The sequence below is a fragment of the Elephantulus edwardii genome, unplaced genomic scaffold (genome assembly GCF_000299155.1).
Source record: "Elephantulus edwardii isolate Elephantulus edwardi_28Jun2011 unplaced genomic scaffold, EleEdw1.0 scaffold00084, whole genome shotgun sequence".
NCBI classification, from domain to species: domain Eukaryota; kingdom Metazoa; phylum Chordata; class Mammalia; order Macroscelidea; family Macroscelididae; genus Elephantulus; species Elephantulus edwardii.
The window spans coordinates 10267265-10268380 of NW_006399834.1; the positions used below are offsets into that span (position 1 = coordinate 10267265).

A 1116-nucleotide genomic window follows, 5' to 3' on the forward strand; every position below is an offset into this window, starting at 1 on the left:
GTCCTTTTTGTTTGTCCCACAAAATACAGTAATTAATTACAGTTAAATTAATGAGCCTGACATTAGTTAAGATGTGATTTCAATCCATGTATGTCTGCCCCAAATAGCCTTCACCCAGGTAGATCATATGTAGTGTCTTTTCAGTAACCTTTTTAATGGCAGTGATGCAGACCCTTTTTGTGTCCAAGCAAATGTTTGTTATGATGTAAGTTTCTGTTGTATCACACAAATACTTTGGCAAGGGCATCAGCTCCTGCACTTGCAATATATGCTTTTGATGGATGGAAAGCAACATCATAAATTGATTCATCCAATTTCTTCCTGTGTGCTGTTATTTCTTGCACACACGTCTTGCTATCTAAATTCCATAATCTAATGGAACAGTCATGGCCTGAAAAAAGAATATCACAAATAAAGTTTATTATTCAGTAATAATTCCTTTATCACATCTCTCCACTAAGCAATACAAGATGTTTAAACTTACTTCCAGACATCAAATAGATTCCATTAGGATCAACGGCTAGACTTGTAACAGCATCCAAATGAGCTACCATAGAATGGATCATTTTACCTAAATAAAAAAATACCCAAAATGACTTATCACAGTTATTTAATGTGAAAGATCAGAAATTGTACCACCACATCAATCACTACAACAAACATTCATTATGGAAGGAAAAATATATACCATAAAAGTTAAAATTTAATCATTTTAGAGTACAATTCAGTGACATTTAGTATTTTCAAATGTTTTACGATCACTATGATATTTTCACCATGCCAAAGGAAACTCCATATGCATTAAGCAGTTGCTCTCTTATTTCTTCCTCTTTCCAACCCTTGAAAACACTAATCTGTTTTCTGTTTCTATAGGCTGACCTATACTAAATGGTTCACATAAATAATATTATATAGTATGTAATCTCTTTTTGTGTCTGGGTTCCTTCATACAGCAAAATGTAACTTCTAAAACAAGACATCTAAGTAACACAAATTTGACATGTTAATCATTTTATGTGCTTAGAAAGGGGCAGTGATAGGGAGCTCTGGCGGTCTAGTGGCAAGAAGCTGCACTGCAATCCTGAAGGCACATGGTTCAAATCCACCAGATGCTCT

The 1116-nt window shown here is 34.2% G+C and overlaps 1 protein-coding gene across 1 annotated transcript in view; it reads right to left on the bottom strand.

The window, feature by feature from the left end:
• Positions 1 to 221: 221 nt before the first annotated feature.
• The window catches only part of STRN3 (striatin, calmodulin binding protein 3), a 121785-nt gene continuing 120890 nt past the window's right edge, over positions 222 to 1116 (bottom strand). Inside the window, exons 15-16 of the mRNA XM_006889972.1 lie at positions 485 to 571; positions 222 to 391 (exon numbers count right to left, since the gene is read on the bottom strand). Of these exons, the coding sequence (XP_006890034.1) occupies positions 222 to 391; positions 485 to 571 (257 nt within the window). The remainder of the gene's footprint in view (positions 392 to 484; positions 572 to 1116) is intronic.